The 17,879-nt window shown below is 64.1% G+C and overlaps 9 protein-coding genes across 9 annotated transcripts; 3 read left to right on the top strand and 6 right to left on the bottom strand.

Annotated features, from left to right (window-relative positions):
- Positions 1-174: 174 nt before the first annotated feature.
- On the top strand, positions 175-2,628 carry LOC62_02G002380 (uncharacterized protein; the record flags this gene model as incomplete). Its single annotated transcript, XM_062768889.1, has 3 exons — positions 175-908; positions 951-1,567; positions 1,736-2,628. The coding sequence occupies 3 exons, from the start codon at positions 175-177 to the stop codon at positions 2,626-2,628; spliced, it is 2,244 nt and encodes a 747-aa protein (XP_062624873.1).
- Positions 2,629-2,635: 7 nt separating this feature from the next.
- Positions 2,636-4,200, bottom strand: LOC62_02G002379 (uncharacterized protein; the record flags this gene model as incomplete). The annotated part of the gene is made up of 4 exons (XM_062768888.1): positions 2,636-2,845; positions 2,897-2,997; positions 3,065-3,966; positions 4,037-4,200. 4 exons carry the CDS (start codon positions 4,198-4,200, stop codon positions 2,684-2,686), a joined length of 1,329 nt encoding a protein of 442 aa, XP_062624872.1. The 3' UTR covers positions 2,636-2,683.
- A 148-nt stretch (positions 4,201-4,348) lies between these two features.
- On the bottom strand, positions 4,349-5,054 carry LOC62_02G002378 (uncharacterized protein; the record flags this gene model as incomplete). Its single annotated transcript, XM_062768887.1, has 2 exons — positions 4,412-5,054; positions 4,349-4,366 (listed from the first exon to the last, which is right to left on the bottom strand). The coding sequence occupies exons 1-2, from the start codon at positions 5,045-5,047 to the stop codon at positions 4,349-4,351; spliced, it is 654 nt and encodes a 217-aa protein (XP_062624871.1). The 5' UTR covers positions 5,048-5,054.
- Positions 5,055-5,265: 211 nt separating this feature from the next.
- On the bottom strand, positions 5,266-5,892 carry LOC62_02G002377 (uncharacterized protein; the record flags this gene model as incomplete). Its single annotated transcript, XM_062768886.1, has 1 exon — positions 5,266-5,892. One exon carries the CDS (start codon positions 5,890-5,892, stop codon positions 5,266-5,268), a length of 627 nt encoding a protein of 208 aa, XP_062624870.1.
- A 548-nt stretch (positions 5,893-6,440) lies between these two features.
- Positions 6,441-7,495, bottom strand: LOC62_02G002376 (uncharacterized protein; the record flags this gene model as incomplete). Its single annotated transcript, XM_062768885.1, has 2 exons — positions 6,441-7,335; positions 7,372-7,495. The coding sequence occupies 2 exons, from the start codon at positions 7,493-7,495 to the stop codon at positions 6,539-6,541; spliced, it is 921 nt and encodes a 306-aa protein (XP_062624869.1). The 3' UTR covers positions 6,441-6,538.
- Positions 7,496-7,896: 401 nt separating this feature from the next.
- On the bottom strand, positions 7,897-8,530 carry LOC62_02G002375 (uncharacterized protein). Its single transcript, XM_062768884.1, has 3 exons — positions 8,460-8,530; positions 8,076-8,420; positions 7,897-8,026 (listed from the first exon to the last, which is right to left on the bottom strand). The coding sequence occupies exons 2-3, from the start codon at positions 8,407-8,409 to the stop codon at positions 7,986-7,988; spliced, it is 375 nt and encodes a 124-aa protein (XP_062624868.1). The 5' UTR covers positions 8,410-8,420; positions 8,460-8,530; the 3' UTR covers positions 7,897-7,985.
- Positions 8,531-8,935: 405 nt separating this feature from the next.
- Polr3e (DNA-directed RNA polymerase III subunit RPC5) lies at positions 8,936-10,276 on the top strand. Its single transcript, XM_062768883.1, has 3 exons — positions 8,936-9,730; positions 9,775-9,938; positions 9,984-10,276. The coding sequence occupies exons 1-3, from the start codon at positions 8,947-8,949 to the stop codon at positions 10,206-10,208; spliced, it is 1,173 nt and encodes a 390-aa protein (XP_062624867.1). The 5' UTR covers positions 8,936-8,946; the 3' UTR covers positions 10,209-10,276.
- On the bottom strand, positions 10,268-11,071 carry COX16 (Cytochrome c oxidase assembly protein COX16, mitochondrial). Its single transcript, XM_062768882.1, has 2 exons — positions 10,713-11,071; positions 10,268-10,607 (listed from the first exon to the last, which is right to left on the bottom strand). The coding sequence occupies exons 1-2, from the start codon at positions 10,953-10,955 to the stop codon at positions 10,377-10,379; spliced, it is 474 nt and encodes a 157-aa protein (XP_062624866.1). The 5' UTR covers positions 10,956-11,071; the 3' UTR covers positions 10,268-10,376.
- A 92-nt stretch (positions 11,072-11,163) lies between these two features.
- Positions 11,164-13,288, top strand: IMA1 (Integral inner nuclear membrane protein ima1). The gene is made up of 6 exons (XM_062768881.1): positions 11,164-11,410; positions 11,459-11,574; positions 11,609-11,936; positions 11,972-12,153; positions 12,191-12,292; positions 12,328-13,288. The coding sequence occupies exons 1-6, from the start codon at positions 11,185-11,187 to the stop codon at positions 13,171-13,173; spliced, it is 1,800 nt and encodes a 599-aa protein (XP_062624865.1). The 5' UTR covers positions 11,164-11,184; the 3' UTR covers positions 13,174-13,288.
- The last annotated feature ends 4,591 nt before the right edge of the window (positions 13,289-17,879 follow it).

The following is a 17,879-nucleotide window of genomic DNA, read 5'->3' as shown; positions in this document are numbered from 1 at the left end:
ACGCCCGTCCCCTGTCCATCGCCCGCCGCCCACACACGCAGATCAGCGCGCGCCCCCCCAGCGCCGGATCGAAATGTCGGCTGCGGCCAGCTGCCGATTGAATCAGCCAGCCGCCAGCAGGAGCACCCTTCTTGGGCCGAGACACTAGCGCCAATCCAGCACAAGCAACACACGATGCAGCAGCAGCAGCAGCAGCAGCAGCAACAGCAGCAGCGTATGGTAGCACAGCACCGACACCGCTCGGTGCCCGTGCTGCCAAGCAGCAGCTACTCTTTTGACAGCAATCCCATCATCAACAACGACATCACTCTCGACACGACGCCAACGGCGATAGCCTCGCCTTCACCCCTCTCCCCCTCCCCCTCCTCCACCCCCCTCTCGCCGCCTCTCTCTCCGCCACCCACCTCACCCACCTCGCCAGACCGGCACACAATCTACCAGCCGCTCGCTGCGGCGGCCGCCTTTGACTTCCGGCCACTCGTCATCCGCAAGAAGTCCAAGGCGTCGCTGCGTGGCCCTCCAACGCCAATATCCGTGGCCTCGCCATCTCCTCCTCCTCCATCCGACGAGATTGCAGAGACCACCACCGACCCCCTCAAGCCTTTATTTACCGCGTCGTCGGGGGTGCGCACACACCACTCGACGTCGTCCTTCTCTGCCGACCACGTCCGCGCGTTCCCCCACCTCCACTCGACGACTGCCGCCCAGCCGCTCGACGAGGCGCTGGCCGCCGGAGCGCATGTGCGCGCCGCGCGCGTCCAGCGCCAGGTGTACAAGCGCGCCTCGGCCAGCGACCCCGCTCTTAGCTCGAGCTCGTCAGAGGTCTTCAGCCCGCAGTCGTCGACATCATCGACGCGCGGCCTCCGCCCGCTGAGCCTAGCGAACCGTGCTTCGATCTCATCCTCCAGGTGAGTGCTGGCCCCTATGGTCGGGCCGACTAACGATCCTAGCTCGCGGCTGTCTCGGTCTCTCCCTGGAGGCAATGGGCGCCCATCGTCACTTAATGAACTAGACCATCTGCGTGATTTGGACAGGAGCCCACCGCCGATCGACGACAGGAGGCACTCTGTGTCGGCGAGAATGTCGCGGCTGAGCTTCAGCCACCAGCGCGGCGAGTCTCTGTACCGCGCCGAATCGGTCTACATCAAGGAGAGTGGTGCGTCGACGGCCCGGCACTCTGCCGACCCCTTGCCGCTCGACGAAGGCGGTACACTCGACGCGTCCCAGCGTCACACCGCCATCGACGTCACCCTCTCCCGGCTGCTTGGGCAGTCGGTGCGGCGCTCGTCAACAGAGCTGACGCAAAACTACCTGTCCTACTGTGAAAGGAACGGAATGGACCCTCGTGGGACCACGCGCCAGTGGCGCCATGTATCGACTGCTTCGAGCGAAGGAACAGGGACGCACAAGACGACCTCGATAATGGAGACGCCGACGCCCGAGGAGCCTGCTATGTCGCCAACACCGCCCAGACCAAAACAGCGGTACAGACAATACAACGGCCGCCCGCCGCCCCGTGCCATCGACGCATGCGATGAAGACGCCGAGGCCGAGCCGGTCGAAAGTGGTGAGTTTTTTTTCTTTGCAGGGCCCCCTGGGACCCCTGACGTTCCCCCCTCCCGCACTGACATTCTAGAACCCATGTGGACCTCGGGGCCGGAAGCCAACGCACGCACCACCTATATGTCTGCTTCCGCATGGTTTGACCCCACAGCGTTACTTGGCAGCGCCACAGCGAGCACAAAGAGCTCGGGTTTTGGCAATGGGGAGAGGCAGGAGCTCGGTCTTCGTCCGAGCTCGAGTTTGACGACCTCGAGGGCCTTGTCCGACGCCGCCCGCCACGGGCGGCTGGCGACGAGGCAGCCGCGGATGGGCAGCAGCAAGGCTCATCATCGCTCCTCCTCCCTCTCCCCGCAGACGTGGACCCACTCGACCACTTACTTCCAGAACCACAATCCGCCGATGGAGCCCAGTCTGGTTGGCTCTCCTACCTCGGCAACCTTGTATGCCCCGTCCCCGATGATGGATAGTGACTACGACGCCGGCGTCCCGTACACTGTCTCCATTGCCGCGCGGCAGATTACGGGGTCCAACAAGGCCATGCCGGCGCGGCTGGCCTTCTTCCTCGCATCAGTCTTCCCCAACCTGGTGACTACGCAAGAGCCGTGGCCGCCTCCGCGACCTCGTCCCGCCTCGCTCCCATCCAAGCTGGAATCTCCATCCTGGGATCTCCCGTGGAACGACTGGCGCGGTATCCGCAGAGCCGGCCAGCAGCAGGCTGCACAAGTCCCACCTGTCACCGTCACGAGCCCCACGCTCCCACCGCACTTCCCCACGGACACACCCAACATTTCGAACATTGCCGCGCGCCTCGGCGCCGCTGGCCCCAATACCCTGCGCGTACCGCAGCAGCCGCGCCGCCAACGCAGCCGGAGCTCGATCGCGCTCAACACGCCGCATGCTACCACACACGCGAAACCCGCCCTATACTCCACACGGTATACCCCACTGGCTGTTGCCCAGCTCACGTGCTTGCTCTATATTGCCACAAGCTATACCTTTTACCAGCTCAAAGAGCTGTCCAGAGGCGCGAGCGGCGCCCGCCGCTATCCGCAGCCCAGCGCTTAATTTTGTAGCTTTCTCTTGCTGTTGCATCTGTTTTACTGCTGCAAAGTTGTAGGGGCTACTTGGCCTGAGACCAGAGGGCGGCGACGCCGAGCTTGGCCGCGAGGTAGCCGAGGCCGCCGCGGGCCGGCTGGACGAGGTGGAACTGGGTCTGCTGGCCAAAGACGAACTCGAACGTGCGGGTGTCGGCGTTCCAGTAGACGTCTTCCTCGAGCGGGAACTGGGGCAGGGGTGAGCGTCGCGACCCGCTGACTACCACGGTACTGCTCACCTTGACCACGCGGCCCCACTCGGGCACGTACGTCTCGCCAGCGAGCTCGACGCTAGTCCAGTAGTTCTCGAGCACCTTGTTGCTGCCGAGGTGAGGGACGGCTGTGTGTGCGTGTCAGTGGCACCTTCCCACCCCTCCCCCCCCCCGCCGCGCCACTACCCCACTCACCGCCCTGGATGTCGCTCATGCCGATGATCGCGCCAGCCGAGTGGCCATAGTCGCCAATGGGGTGCGAGTAAATCGTGCCGTTGAGCCCTGCGTCCGCCATGCGCTTCTTGGTGGCGAAGAAGACCTCGTCCCCCGTGCGCCCGGGCACCATCTCCTCGCGCACAAAGTCCTGCAGGCGGTTGGCGTTGTGCAGTCCCTGCACGAGGCCAGCGGGGGGCGCGGTCTCGTTCGCGCGCAGCACGTAGCCGAGGTGCTGCGTGTCCGTGTTCATGCCCATGGCCGTGATGCCGATATCGACGTGCAGCACGTCGCCGGGGCTCACGACGTCGCCGGTCCCGTCCTTGCGGATGATGCTAACGCTGGGCTGGAACCACGTCGTGACGCCGAGGTTCTGCATCCGGTCGCGGAACCACCACTCGAGGTCGGCCGGCGTCGTCTCGCCCACGCGAACGCGGTGCGAAGAGAAGCCCTCAGCCACCATGGCCCACACGTTTTCCTGCAGGCGGCGGTACTCGGCGAGCTGGGCCGCGCCGCCGACGCGCGCAGCGACGACCTCGACGGGGATCTCGCGGCTCGGTTCCAGCCGCACAGCGTACCGCGCGTCCAGGTTGGCGTGGAGCGCGTCGCGCTCGCCGGCGCTCAGGCCGTCCGCGAAGGCCACGTGCTGGTCGATGTTGACTGCGATGCGCGCCGGGTCGAGCGCGTACAGCGTTGCGTTGAGGTTCGACCACACGCCCGGCGTGTTGTCGATCCAGGTTATCGGGTTCGGGAGCGACGCGTCGGTGTGGAACAGCAGCGTCGTGCGGCGGCGCGACGAGAACACCGTCGTCGTGGGGACCAGCGCGCGGAACGCGGGGTCTTCGCCGTACTCGCGCATCGAGAGGAGCCAGGCATCGTAGCCGCTGCGATGTCAGTGGGTGCAGGCCGAGCCTGAGCAGACGGGGCAGACGCCGCCGCCACACGCCGACGTACTGCTTCTTCAGCACGCTGGGCACGAACGCGTGCCGCGCCTTGACCCAGCTGCGCTCGAGGGCGTCCTGCTCCCGGAGGGAGGGGAGGGGGCGGTACTTTGCCTGTGGGTCAGCGGCGGCAGCGGCCGCGCCGATAGCCAGGACGAGCAGCGGTCCCAGCAGCATGGTGATGGTGGAGGAGAAAAGTACATTGCCTATGCATGGAATAAAAGGCGGGCAGGTGATATGGCGCGACGAAGGAAACTACTGGTGCTGCACATGGTCGTGACGGCCTTGGCCGGTGACGTTTGCGGGGGCCCCGGACGCGAGTCAGCTATGCCTTGTCGGCGGCCTGAGTCGGCGTCAGCGGCGACCGTGCAGCGTGCGGCTCACTTACCTTGGTCGTCTCCCTCTTCTCCTCGGCGCGCTCGCCCGGCGCGAGCGGCTGGTTGGAGTCCGGGTCGGCAGCGTACGCGGAGAAGATGACGTTCTCTTCCTGCGCCGCGGCGGCGGCAGGGCTGTCGCGCTCGTCTACCACGCGATCCAGCCCGAGGCCGTGGTCGATGCCCCGCCCAACGCCGGCCAGCACGGCCCCCAGCATCCAGCTCACGCCGGCGAACACGCCGTCGAGCCCCGCCCCAACGCCGGAGATGACGGCGCTCGTCGCCTCGGTGCGGCCGCGCAGCGCGGGCGCATTCTCGGCGCGGTGGCTCGCGTCGTCGAGCGCCGCGTGCGAGCGCTCCGAGGCGTACAGGAGCGCCGTGTCGAGCTTGCCCGCCGCCGCGGTGAGGAGGTTCTCAAACGGCCCGTGGAGCTCCGCTGCTGCTGGCACCTGGTCCAGGTCTGGGAAGGGGGACGCGGCGCGCGACGACGGCAGCGAGGACCGCAGATGGTCGAGCGAGGGGAACGGGTTGCCTGTTGGCTGGAGGAGGGGCGAGGGGGGGTCCGAGGGGACCGGGGAGGCCGAGCGCGACGAGCTCGGCGAGGCTGATGCGCTCGCGCTCGTGGACGGCGGCGTCTCGGTGAGCTGCATGGCGTTATGAGTGGGTGAGTTCAACGCCAACCGCCGTTCCCATGCACGCACATATCGCTGCCGCTGACCGGCGGACGCCTCGAGCTCGCGACGCGTGCGCGCGTGAGAACGAACTGCCGCCACGTCCGCGGAAAACATGCCCCGGAGGCGGTGGGTGGCGCCGGCAGTCGGCTATGGTGGCATGGCTGGCACTCCAGACTGCATTCATACAACTACTCCTACACGAGACGCCGGGTGCTGCTCTGCGCCGCCGGCATGCGCTGTGCCGTAGCCTCGGCGCCCTGCTGCTCCGGCATGGTCGCGTGGTGCTGGCGCGCGGCGTGCCCGCCCGCAACGGGCTGCTGTATGCCGCCCTGCACGCGCACGGCCTCGACCGCCTCGTTGCTGTGCGTTACCGCGTCGTCGGCGTGGTGCTGACCGGCGCCACCGCCGTCGCCCCAGCTTCCGAGGCTCTCAAACTGTGATCCAACTTTGGCGCACAGCGCGTCCCAGTGCTTCCTGAGGTCGGGCAGCGCGGCATGCGACTCGTCGAGCGCAGAGTTCCAGCTGTCGTTGAGGCTCGTGCCCGCGCGCTCGATGTGCCACCCGAGGTCGGACATGAGGTTGTCAAAGTCATGCGACAGCTGCGACTTGGCGCTGCGGTCCACGCCGGCCGTGGTCGCGCCCCCGCGCTCCAGGCAGCCCGGGTCGGACGAGTCGCTGTGCTCCGAGAACCGGCGGGTCCGGTTCCGCTCGGCCTCGAACCCCGGCGCGTTGTCGTGCTTCGTGTTCATTGCCGCCGGCTGGGCGCCGTGTGCGCGCGTGTTGGTGGCCTGGTTGGCGGTAGCGGGCATGCGGTTGGACATTGTCGTTGGCTTTGGTCTGATGAGATGTCAGTCGTGGCGGAGCGTCGTGGTGGTGACAACCTGCCTTTGCTTCTGGCGTGGAGCAGATGCGTGCAGTCCCGGCGGATGGACACGCTGGGTTAAGTAGCTGGCGAGCTTTGCTTGCCACTCACTGCATGCACTGCATAGCTAGATGCATGTGGTCGCCTGGTGCATGTGGTACGTTATGCCGCTGCATGCTCCCTCCCCCACAGCCCACGTAGCCAGGCCTGGCCGAGATAAGCCCGCTGAGCCCCGGCTGGCCCGCTCCATCGACCGGGCCGCGACTGCGTCGCCTCAGCCCGCTGCGCTGCCCACCGCCTTATCTCGGCTACTGCTGCTGTTCCTCGGCGGGGCCGCGGGGTACGCTGGCGGAATGGGACGCAGCGGCGGAATGCAGCGCCGGCGATCGGTGCAGCTTGTGTACGCCGCGGCACGAGTCACGTCCACCTACCTCCGTCAGGTCACCTCGTCACAACTCCACAGCCCATAGCCCACAGCCCACAGCCCACCTCCGTCACAACACCTCGTCACCACAGCCCATGTCATAACAGTACATGTATACGAACAACTCGAACAGTCTAGAAGCCAGCGTTAACAACGACATGACGCAGCAGGCACAGCGCCCTCAGTTGCCCTCGTCGTGGACCGCCTTGACGGCTGCGCGCGCCTCAGCCTTGGCCTTCGCCGCCTCAGCTTTGGCCTTCTCGGCAGCTGCAGCAGCAGCCGCAGGCTCGGTCTCGAATCCGTCGGGCACGGTGGGGAACCAAACGCCGCTCACGCCGGCCGAGTTCTCGAGCGCGACCTCGATCGTGTGTCCCGCCTCCTTGAGGCCGTGCACGACGGCGGCCTCGGCCCGCTCCACGCCGGGGTGGACGCGCTCGTATACCTCGTGGGCGTGGTACTTGATCTCCTGGATCGGGTGGTGCAGGTCGTGGTGGTGGTGCGGCGCGTCGGTCGGGTGGTGGTGGTGCTCCGAGTGCCGCCGGCGCAGGTCGGCACTGTCGACACGGTGTAGGCTCTCGGGCTCAGGGATGGCGGTCGGCCCAGAGGGCGAGATGCCGGTGATGCTCGCGGCGATGTCGGCCGGGTCGGCAGTCACGTCGTACGGCGTGTGGGTGGCGACGGCCCGCAGCTGGGCCCCCCACGAGACGGGCGGGTCGAGGGGAGAGGTGGGCGTGACGGGGATGCTGTTGACAGCAGCCGCAAGGGGGGCAGCGTCGGCAACGGCCGCAGCGCTGGTGGACGCAGCAGCTGCCTGGGCCTCTGCACGCGCTTGCTCCGCCTCGGCAGATACCGAGGCCCGCGCAGAGCGCTCAATCTGCGCGACCCACTCCTTGGGAATGTCGGGCACAGCAGGTGCTGGTGCTGGTGCTGGTGCGGGTGCGGGTACCGAGGTCTCCTCAACAGCAGCGGGTGGTTGTTCTGTGTTGTCAGCCCACGCCACGGCCATCCACCTACCAATTCCAGTCATGTCGGTCTCTTCGTTGTTGTCGTCGGCGTAATCGTCAACAGAGGCGTATCTGTATGAGTAGTGTGCGTGTCGTTCGCGCTTGGCAAGAGCAGCCCCGGCGGCGTACAGCATCGTGGTGATAAGTAGTTGCCCGACAAGAAGGGGCAGGACAGGACAGGATCGTCAGCGGCATACCGGGCGCGCGCGGGCTCGCAGCGCCCGTGCGGGTCCGCTCGCCGAGTACACCGCCTGACGAACGTTTGCGTGTGCGTGTGCGTGCATTGTCGGGCGCCGTCGTTGACGGATTGTTCACACACACACACAGTGTCGGACACGCCCGGGGCGGGCGGACATGGACTTGGCGACGCCACATGCGCGCCACACCGGTGGCGCCCGAGCACCCCGCTTTTGATCGCCCGCTCGGCGCGGCGGCCTGGCGCCGCTGCCGCTCGACAAATGCTGGTCTCCACCGAGATCGGTCACAGGGCAGACGGCAGATGCACCCCTGCGTGCTGCTCCGGCTGGCCGGCTCATCACCATGCGGAACAATGTGCATATTACAACAGATTCTACAGTCTTCGGCCCGCAGGCACGTGCTCGTCTGGGAGGCCGCACGTGCAGGCTATGTGCGCTCCTTGGCGCTGCCAGGTTCGGGGTCACCGGCTGCTTGCTGTCAGCGAGAGATAAGGGTCGCGCGCTCGAACGAACGAACCTGGCCTCGTGGCGCGGCCGACGACCGCACAGTCGCCTGCAAGATCGGGCGCGCAGTGTCCCGGGCCGACACAGCACAGCTCCTTGTCCTCTCCTGCTTCACCGTCGGTGGTGCAGCAGACGCAATGTGCCTCGAGACGGCGGCAGACAAACTGGCGTTCGTTGATGGCGTGGGTGTAGAAGCGCGGCGCGTCGGAATGTAGCCACAGGTCGAGACCGCTGCCTGCGCGCCTGTCGGTAATGGTGTGGGTGGTTGTGTCGGCCCAGATTGGCGCGAGGAGGGTCGTGAGCGTGGTCGTCAGAGCCGAGGTGACGGTGCGGAGGGCTTCTGTCATGTTGTTTTGGGCTGCTAGTGTGAGAAGGAGCGCCTGAGAACGTCTCTTACTTATGCTGGATGCCTATAGTGCTGAGGTGGCGCGTGAGTCGCGATTCTCGCCGACGTCGTCCCACCGCCCACCGCCGCCCTGGTGAGCTCATCTCCTCGAGTCATGTACATTTTACATCCCATACGCCCTCACGCCCATTCTCGTGCAGATGTGCGTAACCGTGGATACTGTAACCCGAGGATATGACGATCCGCTCACTTCGGCTGAGATAGGGGGTGTCCACCGCCGCCACCGCCACAAGACAATGGTGCTGCTAAACTGTCCCATACAACCCTACGGGGGCTGCTCTCGGATTTGGAGGCAGAAGCAAACCCAGAGATAAGACTACTTACCACTGTGTACACCACCACGACACATCTGCATGCATCTGCTCTCACAGGCGGTCAACATCTCAACTCTCATCAAGTCACTTGGAACGTCACGTGACTGCCAGGTATTAGGATGCCATCTCTAATGAATTATTCTTCCGCTAATTGCCCGTTTCAAATGAAAATGTTATGTTTGGCCAACCTCCACTGTCGAGAAATCTTTGAGCCGTCCTCCACTTCTGTCGTCACTCAACTCGTTGACAACTTTGATCCGCATCCTCTCGACTCCAACCTCACCTCCCCCGCCATGTCCCGAGTCGCGCGCGGAGAATTCACAGAGGTCGCCGACTCGATCCTCGAGTCCCCCGAGGGGAGCGAGTACGGCGGCGACACGATCCCCGCCGAGGCCGACGCCGGCGCTCGCGACGCGCCAGGCCCGTCGAGCATGTACGTGCCGCCGAGACGGGATCCGCGGCCCGGGTCGCCCGTGTTACCCGACCTGCAGAGCCGCCCATTCCCGCCCGACCTGGACATGGACGACGCCGAGGAGGACGAGATCGTTGCCCGCCTGCCCGTCTACCTCTCGACCGCGATCAACCCCGCCCTCCAGATGTTCCAGTACCCCCTGCAGCACCGCTCGCTGTCGGTGCCCCAGTGGGCGGCGGATCGCGGCAAGCGCATCACGGCGCGGATGAAGGAGGGTGTTGGGCGCGTCGAGATCGAGATCCCCGTCGACGCCGACCCCAAGGTCTGGCGCGAGGAACGCGCCAAGGAGCTCGACTTTGTGCCCGACGTTGCCAACGGCCACGCTGAAGTCGACGGTGGATACCGCCGTCCCGAGGAACGTGAGAGGCGGGCCAAGAAGGACAAGGAGCCCAAGTGGGGTGACAAGATGCGTCTCCGCTCCGAAGCTGTCCCCGTGTCTTCTGCGGCGACGTACTTTTCTGGTATCATCCATGATGGTGAGTTTGGCGTGCGTGCGAGGGCCGGTGCTGACGACGATCAGGCGCGCTGCACCTCCATCCCGTGAGCCGTGTGAGCCAGTTCCGCACTGCGCTCAACTACTTCGACGACCACGACATCCGCAACCGTGGCGGCACCGTGAGGCGTGAGGACGACGAGGAGAAGAAGAAGGCTGCAGCGCGGCGTGAGCCCCAGCCCAAGAGTATCGTGAGTGCTCGTGGCATGAAGCGAGCAATGACGCTGACGCCCCAGGACGAGGAGAAGAACGATGGGTCAGGCTCGCTCAAGGACTTCCGCAACAAGATGTGGTCGACGCAGCAGCGCGAAGAGGAGGACAAGTGGGTCCCTTACGAGTTCCACGAGGGCGCCGAGGACGAGAAGGTCATTGAGAGCCTCGAGCAGCTCCTCCTCCCAGAGGACAGGCGCGAGATGCTCGAGTGCAAGTCGCGCGGCCTCGACTTCCTAAACCGCGAGTAGTAGGCATTGTTATAGACGCGGGTAGACGCATGTACGCATATGTTTTTAGGGTCAGAGTTGAGCAGATGCATATGCTGGTTGTAGTGTTCTGTATTGTGCTGCGTGGATCCTCGCTCCTCTCCTTCTCTCGTCGCCTCTCCCGGCATACCCTCCCCTCCATCCTTGCTCTCACACCCACCGGTCCTCCTTCCTCTGCCCCTTGATGGGTGCGTCTGGACTGGCACCGCGCACGCCTCCCCACTCGGACACGCCAGCCGGCCGAGGCACACGGATGGGCTCGTAGTCGTCGTTTGACGTCGGCGCGAGGGAGAACTTCTTCTTGGGCGGTGCAGGCGCAGAGGTGACAGCGGCGAGCGCTTCGTCGTTGGACGAGAGGCTGGATGCGGGTGCGTTCAGGCGCTGCGGCGTCAGCCCGCGGTCTCGAGTTCGGCTGAGCAGACCGTCGCTGGTGCCGTCGTCCATGCCGTTTTGCGCGCCGGCATCACACCGCTCCACACCACTCACGTAGTACTCTTCCCGAATGTCCACCTTCTTGCGCTCCTTGCTCATGCCTAGCTCGTCCTCCTTGGAAACAGCCTGCACCTTCTGGTCGTTGAGGTCGTACCGTGTCTGGGTGAACGTCTTGAGGGCAAAGCTCGACACGACGACGATGGACAGGAAGGGGAGTCCGAAGAACATGAAGGGGTGCCTGCGCACCGTCGACATGAGCGCCGACGGCGGCCTTCTTGATTTTGACGTGAAGGACATGGTGTTGTGGTGCAGACAATGGCTGGAGAGGAGTGAGTTGAAGATGGAGAGCGCGCGCTCCGCGAAATGTTCGGGATCGGACGACAATGGCCCCGGACTTGCAAGTTCGCGCGCGCGGCACAATGACGACGCATCACTCTCTCGCCACCCAACAAGCGTAACGTCAACTCGCTTCAACTTTTGTCAACAACCACATCACACCCCACCCCACCCCACCCCACCTCCTCCCATGGGCCTGCTCCGACCCCGCGCCAGGACGCAGCAGTGCTACTACTGCCTCGCGCAGGGCGACGCGGCCGCGGCCCCCGCCGCCGGGTCCAGCACGGGGCGTACGTCGTCCTGGCTCTGCAACTCGTGCGGGTGCTGGAACACGAGAGACGCGGCGGGCAACATCGTGTCTGAGCACCCCGCGATGCGCAACTCGGCGCTCAATACCAAGAGCTTTGCACTACGAGGTGGGTGGGAGCGTCGGCGCAGTGGGGTCTGCTGCTGACACTGCCCAGGCCGGCCATCGTCCTCCCATCTGCCTGCGGCGACGGCGAGCCCGTTCTGCCGCAACTGTCTCACGAACCAAACGCTCGTCATGAATCTTCTCAGCAACTACCTCCCAGACGAAAGGGTATGTGGAGCAGTGCTATCCTCGCTGACCTCAGGACCCGGCCTACCCCCAGCTCGAGGCCGACCTCCCGCGGTACATCGAGAGCCTGTACGCGCGCTACCCGCCAGTGTGCTCGTCGTGCCAGGGCGGCGTGGACGAGGCGCTGAGAAAGGCCGACCATCGCGCGCAGGCCGAGGCGTGGGGGAATGCGCTGCGGCGCGGCGATCTGCGCCGGAACGGTGCCGTCGAGTCGGACGGACGAAGAAACGGGGTGTATGTCCCGCGCGGGGCAGCACAGACGCTGCTCGAGGTCGCGGTGTGGAGGGCAAGAGGGGCCCTGTTCCTCGTTGGCGCTGTTGGATCGTGGGCGCTGGGCCTGGCCGGTGAGTCTGGGCAAGAGACGACGCTGACAACGCAGCTACGTTCGCCCCCGAGCAGCTCGCCCGGATACAGGCGTCGACGGCACGTGGTGTCCCGGCGACTTGGGCCATCACGGCGTTCTACGTCGTGTCGCTCCTCTGGGCGGTATGGGACCCGACGTGGTTGAAGCGCGCGAGGAGCCGCGGCCAGTTGCATGTCGAAGGGTGGAGACTCTGGGTCGTGAGTAGGGGCCACCGGGCTGTGCTGACTGGGCCAGGTGACGATGGTGGCGTTGTACGTGATGCGTATCGCCGCCGCGATCTTGCTATTGCGATCCTCATGGAGCGTACTAGGTTACCTGTCGCTCGTCGACGTTGTCGTAAGTGTGCCCTGTTGACCAGTAGCTCACTCTAGGCCGTCTCGTTCGCCTACTCTCAGCTGAGGCTCCAGCAACCTGTCGCACTGAAGCTCGTTCGGCCAGATATGACCTCGACAGCCCCTCCACAGGTGTCATCGCCTCTGACGTTCTCAGGCCTGTCGCTAAGCGGCCAGCCCCAGCAGCCTCCTGCGCCAGTCTTCGGTCAGCCATCGCACAGCGCTGCACCGCGGGACGAGAGTGAGCCGATGGACTGGGAGCCCTCCCCGGCGACTGGTTCACCAAACGGCGAGACACCTGCTGGCGACTGGGAGACGTTTGGTATTGGTCGGCAGCGCATGTTCCCCCAGCCTCGACAGCAGGACGAGACGGGCCTCGAGTCGCTCTTCTCTGGCTGGGGCATCAGCTCTGGCACGACACCCAAGATCACCCCCGGTCAGTTGCCGGACGAGGATGGCGACTACGCACCCCGGCCGCGCGGCATCGTTCTCGAGAACACGGGGCTGTGGTTCGTCCGTGCCCTTCTCCTTGGCGTTCGGCTCATTGCTCTGGCCGCCGGCGCCGCGTCGCACTTGCTCGTCACTCGACTGCCCACCGCTGCCAAGACCTGGCTCCACTGGCTCCTTATCGCGGAGACGATCGCGGACGCAATCAGTCTCGCAGTGGCTGTCGCTGCTCGCGACAATGCCGGGGCGCCCCTACGTGCCGTCGTTCTGGCGTCTGGCGCGGCCTTCCGCGCTATGGCCATCGTCTCTGGTGCTGAGCCGTTCCCCCCACTATGGATCCCCAACAGCGTGCCACACGCCTCGCTCGAGCCATACGGCACTGAGATCGCCTGTGGCGCTTGGGCACTCCTGGACGCGTTTGTCTTGGCTGCGACCTAGCACTTCCTTCTTGTATCATTGTATTGGTTACCTGTAATATGGCATAGGTCTCGTGTGTGGCATTGGCCGCTTGTGGCGGCGCTTGTCGACGGCTCCGAACGGCGCGATGGTAGGGAGCTGCTTGTTTGCGTGGTCGGTCGCGTCGTAGTGCGTGTTTGACGAGCAGAGCAGCGCGCTCAACCTCGCTCCCCCCACTCTTGCCCTGCTTGCCCTCGTTCGCGATCCTAAATGAACGCCATGATCAGCCTGCATCCCCTCGTGTGCGTTTAAAGCGCGCTAGGCTCCGACCCTAGTCTGGGCCCAGTACGGCAACAGAAGGTCGAGCATTGTGGGCATAACATGCTCGACCCAGGGCTCGGAGAGGGCGCGTGTCCACACTGGCAACACCCATGCTGTAAGCGGCTGTCAAACGCGGTCAAGTGGGTTCTGCGTTCGCCGTTGAACCCTGCAGTACCATCCTTGGTAACCCCGCCGCTAGCGTATCCTTGTTTGTCTCTGTCCCTGGCTCGCTCGTGATCAGCACCGAGGGCCCGAGGAGGTGGGCATTTACAAAACACGGCGGTCTGGACAGGACACGACAGGACACGACAGGACACGACAAGCTTTGGGGCTAACTGGTATTCCCGTCGCGACGGAGGCGGACAAGGTTATGGCAAGTGTGGAATGCGGAAAAGTCGACAATGCCGAGAGGGGGATGCACAAAGGATTCCAGGAGCGCGTTGTTGTTTTTTGGGTAGGAGCGACAAGCGAGCCTGAGCCTCGGCGTGCCGAATAGAGACACGCAGATTGAACACACGCACGCACATTTGGGCACGCGCGCGTACTCGACGCACATGTGCATATGTGCATGCACGAGCACCACATGCTCACACTGGTCCGACTGGTCGATCCCTGTCGTCGCTTCTCCCCCACTCACCGCTCCCCCACTCTTCGGACCAGCCGAAAGAAGGTAGACGCCGATGATGTGCACTCGGTGCTACCAACACGCTGCTGGTACGACACGTGGGGCGGCGAGCGCTCCGAGTCAGTTTCAGGTGTCAGCGAGCACGCACTCCGACGGACAGAGGTTGTTGGTGCGACAGTTGCCTTATCGACAGCGGTATGGTACCTACAGCAGGCGACAGACGTCAGTCAGTCATCAGTGTGATCGCCAACCCCCCTAGCCACCACACCTGGTACATATCTCGGAGAATCCTGCATACCAGAGGGGGAACGCACGAGGGGATGCTTAAAACGCGCGCTACGGCGCTTACGGCGCTACTGCCCAGTTAATTGACACTGGCGCCCACTAGCCACTGGTCAGATACAAGATGGACGTCACCGTGCCCACTGCACCATTCACCATGGCGTGCTCATCAAACAGCTTTCTAGGTCGGTAATGCTGACCGGAGTGATCGCGACGGAAGTGGATGTAGACTAGAGCCAGCAGGAAGGAAACACGAGGAAGCATTTCGTCTGAGCCGAGGGAGGGCCGTGGACGTGGCTGAGCAGCTGTAAAACACAGAGTTGCTGCGCCGCAGGAGGGGGCGGCTGTGGCGACAAACACACGAGGCACCTTGAATGACGCCTCGACTTGGTCCGCGGCCCAAAACTCCGAACGAGAGGCGGCAATTCAGAGCAGGTACACGCGGCCATTGAGTTGCGCACGGGTGTTTGCATCCGACAGTGAGTGTGTGGGAGGCGAGCCATGACTGCCAAGAATGAGCGAGCCAGCCCGCCAGCAACCACCGAGCCACAGAGCCACCGAGCGGGAGATTACGGCGCGATTCGACCGTGGCACCAGTCTCAGCCTCCTCTTGGCTCGCTACGTAGCCGCTTTGTGCATCAACTCATGCAACAAACTCCCGTCCCCGCGTGGCGCTGGCTGCCCATTGTTCGTCGCTTCGCCCATCCCAATGATAGGCTACGTTACGGAGATCAGGGCCGAAGGCCGGGGGGCGGCGGCGCCGCCCGCCGAGCGGCGGCGGCGTGTGGCGGCGAGCGAATCTTCAGCCTGCAAACCAACCGGCCAACCCGTGCTGTGCGCAGGCGACGCCGCCTGCTTCTATGCGAATCTGCTTTTCCGGGCATTTTCCGTACAGCAGCAGCAGCAGCAGCTCGGGTTACCTGCTGCGCCGGCGCTGATTGACATGTCGTGACTACGACCCACTCAGCGCCGACACGGCACTCGCCGCCTCGGCTCTCCCTCGCGTAACTCATCCGTCGGCTGGTTAGGCGAGGCAGGTCAGACGACACCTCCATGTACCCTGCTGTCGTAGGAATGCAGCAGTTACCACATGATGCATGTCTCGGGGTGAGCCGACAAACCCCAGGATTGATTGGCCTTCTGGACTGTTTCTAGCGCTCTTCTTGTCGCTCCGTCGCTCTTTTGATTGCCAGATCGCTGTTCCAGCTCCGCGGCGGCGCTTGTTCTCGCAGTCGCAACCGCACAGTCCTCGCTTAGAAGCGCGCAGGACATGTTCCAGCACTTGCACTGCAGGGCAGCACGGAGCCCGGGTAGGCGCCGAAGTGAAGTCCGTCGCCGGAGCACTCGCGGTGATCCTGTCCCAGGTTTTCACGTGGCGCACGTAGTTTGGGGAAGGGGAAGGCTGGCATCCCATCCTTCGGCCATACACCGCAGCCAGACGCCGTGCATTACCGCTCTCTGCTCATCAAGGGGGCACGGAGGGGCAACGAAGACGGTCGTACCCCCATTCCGTGCACGATCCACAGCAGCTTCAGTCGCCGCGAAACTTTGTTCTTTTTGCTGGGCCGCGTGCATGCGCAGCAGGGACTTCATTTGCCCGATGTCGGTGTTCGGACTCGATCGTCGTCGGACCTGTCCTCGGCGAGACAGCACGGAGGCGGAGTTGCATCCGCCGACAGTCCCTCGCCGTCGCCAGGGACGGCGACTGTCGTCTAGGTTTAGGTGCGCACCAGTTCTATGGGGTTGGGGTCAACGACGACGCCGACACTGGCTCGGCGTGCTGCTGTTGCGGTGCGAACCGCCCTGGTCAGGTTAGTACCCCGCAGTTGTGGCGTTGGGTCGCTGCGAGCCTGAGAGGGAGCAGCTCGGTGCACCGGCGCACCGAGGACTCGAGCTGCGTGCCGACGTCAGTGGAAACACCGGGCGCCCCTGGATCTCTTTTCTCGTCCCTAGTTCCGATACACATGCACTGTGCGCCACAGCCCTGAGCCGACCTTGACTTGTTAAATGGCAAGGTTCGAACCAGCAGTTGGGTCAGGGGCGGCGGCGAGTGTGGCTTTCGGGCGCTCGGCTGGATTTTAAAGTTGGATTCACTGAATGACGCCTGGCGCCAGACCTGACCCGGAAGGGATAGCCTTGTTTCGGCCACGGTTGAGCGGCTCAACGGAGACACTCGACGCCAAAGCCCTCAGAGGCGTCTGCCAGTTCCACGCCTCCGGCCCAGCCACTCGCCTGCCGCCTCTCGGGACAACGGAGCGCTCGCTCCTTGGCCTTCTTCTGCTGCTCTTCCGGGGATCAATCTGGTTCCAAAGGAAGGGCTGACGCCATGCTCGGTAAATGAGTGACGTGCTGGCGTGCCGGCCAGGTATGCTGCGTCAGGATCATCAGTGTCTCGCGCTCTGTTGCCACCAAGCCACCGCAACCGCTATGTAGGATGCGAAATCAAAAGTCAATGTGAGGCGGTTGCGTAGTATTGGTTGGGGAGGGAGGCAGCTGGCTCTCGGGTTGGCGCTGACTGGCGAGGAAAAGACAGCAGTGACAGAGCATGGACGTCGGCTCTTAACACGGGCATGACCAAGCAGCTGCGACTGCCACACGCCGGGTTGGGCCTAACGCGTTCTTACCTTGTTCATCAGATTCAATCTCATCTCACAAACAACGTGGAAGCGTGAATTAGAAATGGGTTGCCGACCATAACCTTGTATCTGTGCTATTCTTTGCTTGCTTGGGCGGATGAATTGGCCACACACCGGGATCAACCCGAGTTTTGGGCCAAGGTTGGACCACGGGGTTTGTTATGCCGCCATGTCTGTGGAATGTGGAATGAGTTTGTTTGCCACCAAGGAAAGTAGGTTCCGAGGCGCTCTTGCGAGATATGGACGCGGAGAAGGACGGGAACGACGACGACGATGAACGACGACAAGGACAGAGGACCAGAGCAGAGCAAGCAAATGCCCACCTCTACCGCTACGCCCAACATCGCGAACCCTCCAACCACTTAGGCTCAATCCAGCTGGGCTGGCAGGACGATTATGGGCCAGGAACGTAATACCAACAGTGCAAGCAAGTCGGTCCGTTCCGTAGCCGCCAGTTGAACGCCAGCCGCCAGCCGCCAACCGCCAGCCGCACGCCGCCTCCGCCTCGGCCGCCCCCGCCCTTGGAGCATCCTCCGCCGTGCCGCCGCCTTCAGCCTGGGACCAAACGCAAGCAATTGACCAGTCGCTCGTCGACGCGCTACGATGGGCGCCATTGTAAACTCTGTTGCAGGCGGCTGCTGCCTCGGACTCCTGGGACGCCTCTCCCTATTCTACCCTGTTCCTGTCATTGTTCCTCCCCCCCTGACGTCCTTTTCCACAGGGTTCAACTTTGAACGGTTTGAATAACCTGGTCGTTGAACAATTGTTCCGTAGTGCCATCGAGATCCTGACAAAATGTTCCTCGCCGTCGTGCGCCGGCGCCTCGCTCCGCCTCGCTCCTCATCCTCATCGACGCCACCAGACACGCCTTGCTCCTCCCCCAC

This window comes from Vanrija pseudolonga, chromosome 2, assembly GCF_020906515.1.
Source record: "Vanrija pseudolonga chromosome 2, complete sequence".
NCBI lineage: Eukaryota > Fungi > Basidiomycota > Tremellomycetes > Trichosporonales > Trichosporonaceae > Vanrija > Vanrija pseudolonga.
This window is presented reverse-complemented; position numbering and strand designations above follow the sequence as displayed.

Coding starts and splice junctions, on each gene's coding strand:
- LOC62_02G002375 (XM_062768884.1), bottom strand. CDS start 8,409: ATGACAGAAGCCCTCCGCACCGTCACCTCGGCTCTGACGACCACGCTC. Junction 8,027..8,075: donor CGGCCGCGCCACGAGGCCAG/GTTCGTTCGTTC, acceptor GACAGCAAGCAG/CCGGTGACCCCGAACCTGGC.
- Polr3e (XM_062768883.1), top strand. CDS start 8,947: ATGAAAATGTTATGTTTGGCCAACCTCCACTGTCGAGAAATCTTTGAG. Junction 9,731..9,774: donor TTCTGGTATCATCCATGATG/GTGAGTTTGGCG, acceptor GACGACGATCAG/GCGCGCTGCACCTCCATCCC. Junction 9,939..9,983: donor AGCCCCAGCCCAAGAGTATC/GTGAGTGCTCGT, acceptor CTGACGCCCCAG/GACGAGGAGAAGAACGATGG.
- COX16 (XM_062768882.1), bottom strand. CDS start 10,955: ATGTCCTTCACGTCAAAATCAAGAAGGCCGCCGTCGGCGCTCATGTCG. Junction 10,608..10,712: donor ACATTCGGGAAGAGTACTAC/GTGAGTGGTGTG, acceptor CTGACGCCGCAG/CGCCTGAACGCACCCGCATC.
- IMA1 (XM_062768881.1), top strand. CDS start 11,185: ATGGGCCTGCTCCGACCCCGCGCCAGGACGCAGCAGTGCTACTACTGC. Junction 11,411..11,458: donor CAAGAGCTTTGCACTACGAG/GTGGGTGGGAGC, acceptor GACACTGCCCAG/GCCGGCCATCGTCCTCCCAT. Junction 11,937..11,971: donor GTGGGCGCTGGGCCTGGCCG/GTGAGTCTGGGC, acceptor CTGACAACGCAG/CTACGTTCGCCCCCGAGCAG.